Source organism: Austrofundulus limnaeus, unplaced genomic scaffold (genome assembly GCF_001266775.1).
Source record: "Austrofundulus limnaeus strain Quisiro unplaced genomic scaffold, Austrofundulus_limnaeus-1.0 Scaffold14, whole genome shotgun sequence".
Lineage (NCBI taxonomy): Eukaryota > Metazoa > Chordata > Actinopteri > Cyprinodontiformes > Rivulidae > Austrofundulus > Austrofundulus limnaeus.
The window spans coordinates 600,634-602,316 of NW_013952416.1; the positions used below are offsets into that span (position 1 = coordinate 600,634).

General features: G+C 35.9%; 1 protein-coding gene across 1 annotated transcript in view; it reads right to left on the bottom strand.

Moving 5' to 3' along the window:
* The window catches only part of LOC106513622 (corticotropin-releasing factor-binding protein), a gene marked incomplete in the record, with an annotated part of 6,904 nt that overhangs the window by 2,140 nt on the left and 3,081 nt on the right, over positions 1 to 1,683 (bottom strand). The window contains 1 exon segment of the mRNA XM_014002548.1: positions 784 to 938. Coding sequence (XP_013858002.1) covers positions 784 to 938 — 155 coding nt within the window.

Consider the following 1,683-nt stretch of genomic DNA (forward strand, 5'->3'; position numbering starts at 1 on the left):
ACATATATACTTTATTATGGTATAGTATTTAAATATATGCCTGAGAAACACATAATATTGCCCCTTTAAATATTTGAAACATCAAACTTTTTTTTTTTTACAAAATAAATGACAACAAGCATACTAGAGAAATCCTTAAGTTTTCATTTTTCCCTTTGACCTGCATGTAATTTTGTGTAAGGCTGTTTATTTTCCCTGAAATTAGACTTGGAAACAGGTACAAGTTTCCTCAAAATTTACACAGTATTTATTTGGCATAAATTTGGCAAACTGTTCCTGTTCAGTTAATCATGGTGTCATCATGCCAGCTGGTGTCAGACAAGCTGCCAAAATCCTCAGGCATCTTATTTAGCTCAGGCTCATAAAAAAAGATGAACATCACTTTTATATTTTTGTAGTTCAGAGAGATTTATGTTCCKTTTGTCGAATAACTGAAGTGTTTTTCAGCTGGGAAGTTGTATTTTTTGTTACCAAAAGTGTGGTAGTATTTTTGCAAGTTACATACAATTCATTTAAATTTGTCAGAACTGTAAATAYTTTAATTCAACCACTCTCTTTTCTTCTTTTAAATAACTCTTACTGAGTTTGACCAAACGACCAAATCACAAATACTGACCTCAGCTTAAATGCTGGAAATATTGTATTCCATCACTTTTACATAACTAACTGCTGAAATTAAAATAAAAATGTAAATCTGTAAATTAACGAGTCCTTGTGTAAAATGTTTAAAATGTAAAAAAAAAAAAAAAAGAAAAGTCTTGATTGTGTATTTGTGTGTCTCACCAGCGGACGGATCTCATTGATTTTGGCCTCTCCCAAGCTGAGATCTGTCAGTCGGATCTCCACCGGGTAGATGATGGAGAAGCTGCAGTTCCTGCGCTGATGTGGGATCACCATGGTGAAACTGCCCTCCGGACTCTGAGACATGATGTTACAGGCTTTTTTTTTTTTTTTACACAAACACACACAAACACAGAAGGAGAGGTTTTAAATTTCAACCAGTTCTATATCACCTGGGAAACTCATGACGGACAAATTGGACATAGTTATGGGTGAAGATACAATTAAGACTGAGCGTGGACATTCAAGTCCAGGTCTAATGRCACCTGTGTGGACACAAAAACAAGTCAGAATACTTTTTTTTWAAATTATTGCAGGAAAAAAGTCACATTTAGAAAGAATTATTGAGCTCAATGTGTTGTATTTTTTATAAAAACCCAACCCCCTCATCCCAGAATTATAGCAACTGACTGAATAAAGCCAGGTTTGATCTTGTTTACTCATGTTGTGTCATTGTTAACACATTTTCAGCCACTTTAACATGGAAACGTGATGATTTGCTCAAAAATACAAAAAGCTCCAGCTGACGGGCTGTGTGGGAATAAAAGCTTCCTCACTGTGTTGAGAATTTATGCTGTTAATCTGAAGACAATCTATTTAAAATCCTTTTATTTTTTAATCTGAAAATGTTTTCTCTTGGTGTGTTTTTGTCTCAGCCGGCTGATTGTGATGTTGCTTGGCACGGTGTTAACGCCGTGTTTGTCAAGCAGCTGGAAAACAGGTGCAGCCTTCTCATTCAATCTCTTCACGTCGCTCTCAGCCTTGATTAATGCTCGACTGAGCACAAATATCCAGGGAGAACACACACACACACACACACACACACACACACACACACACACA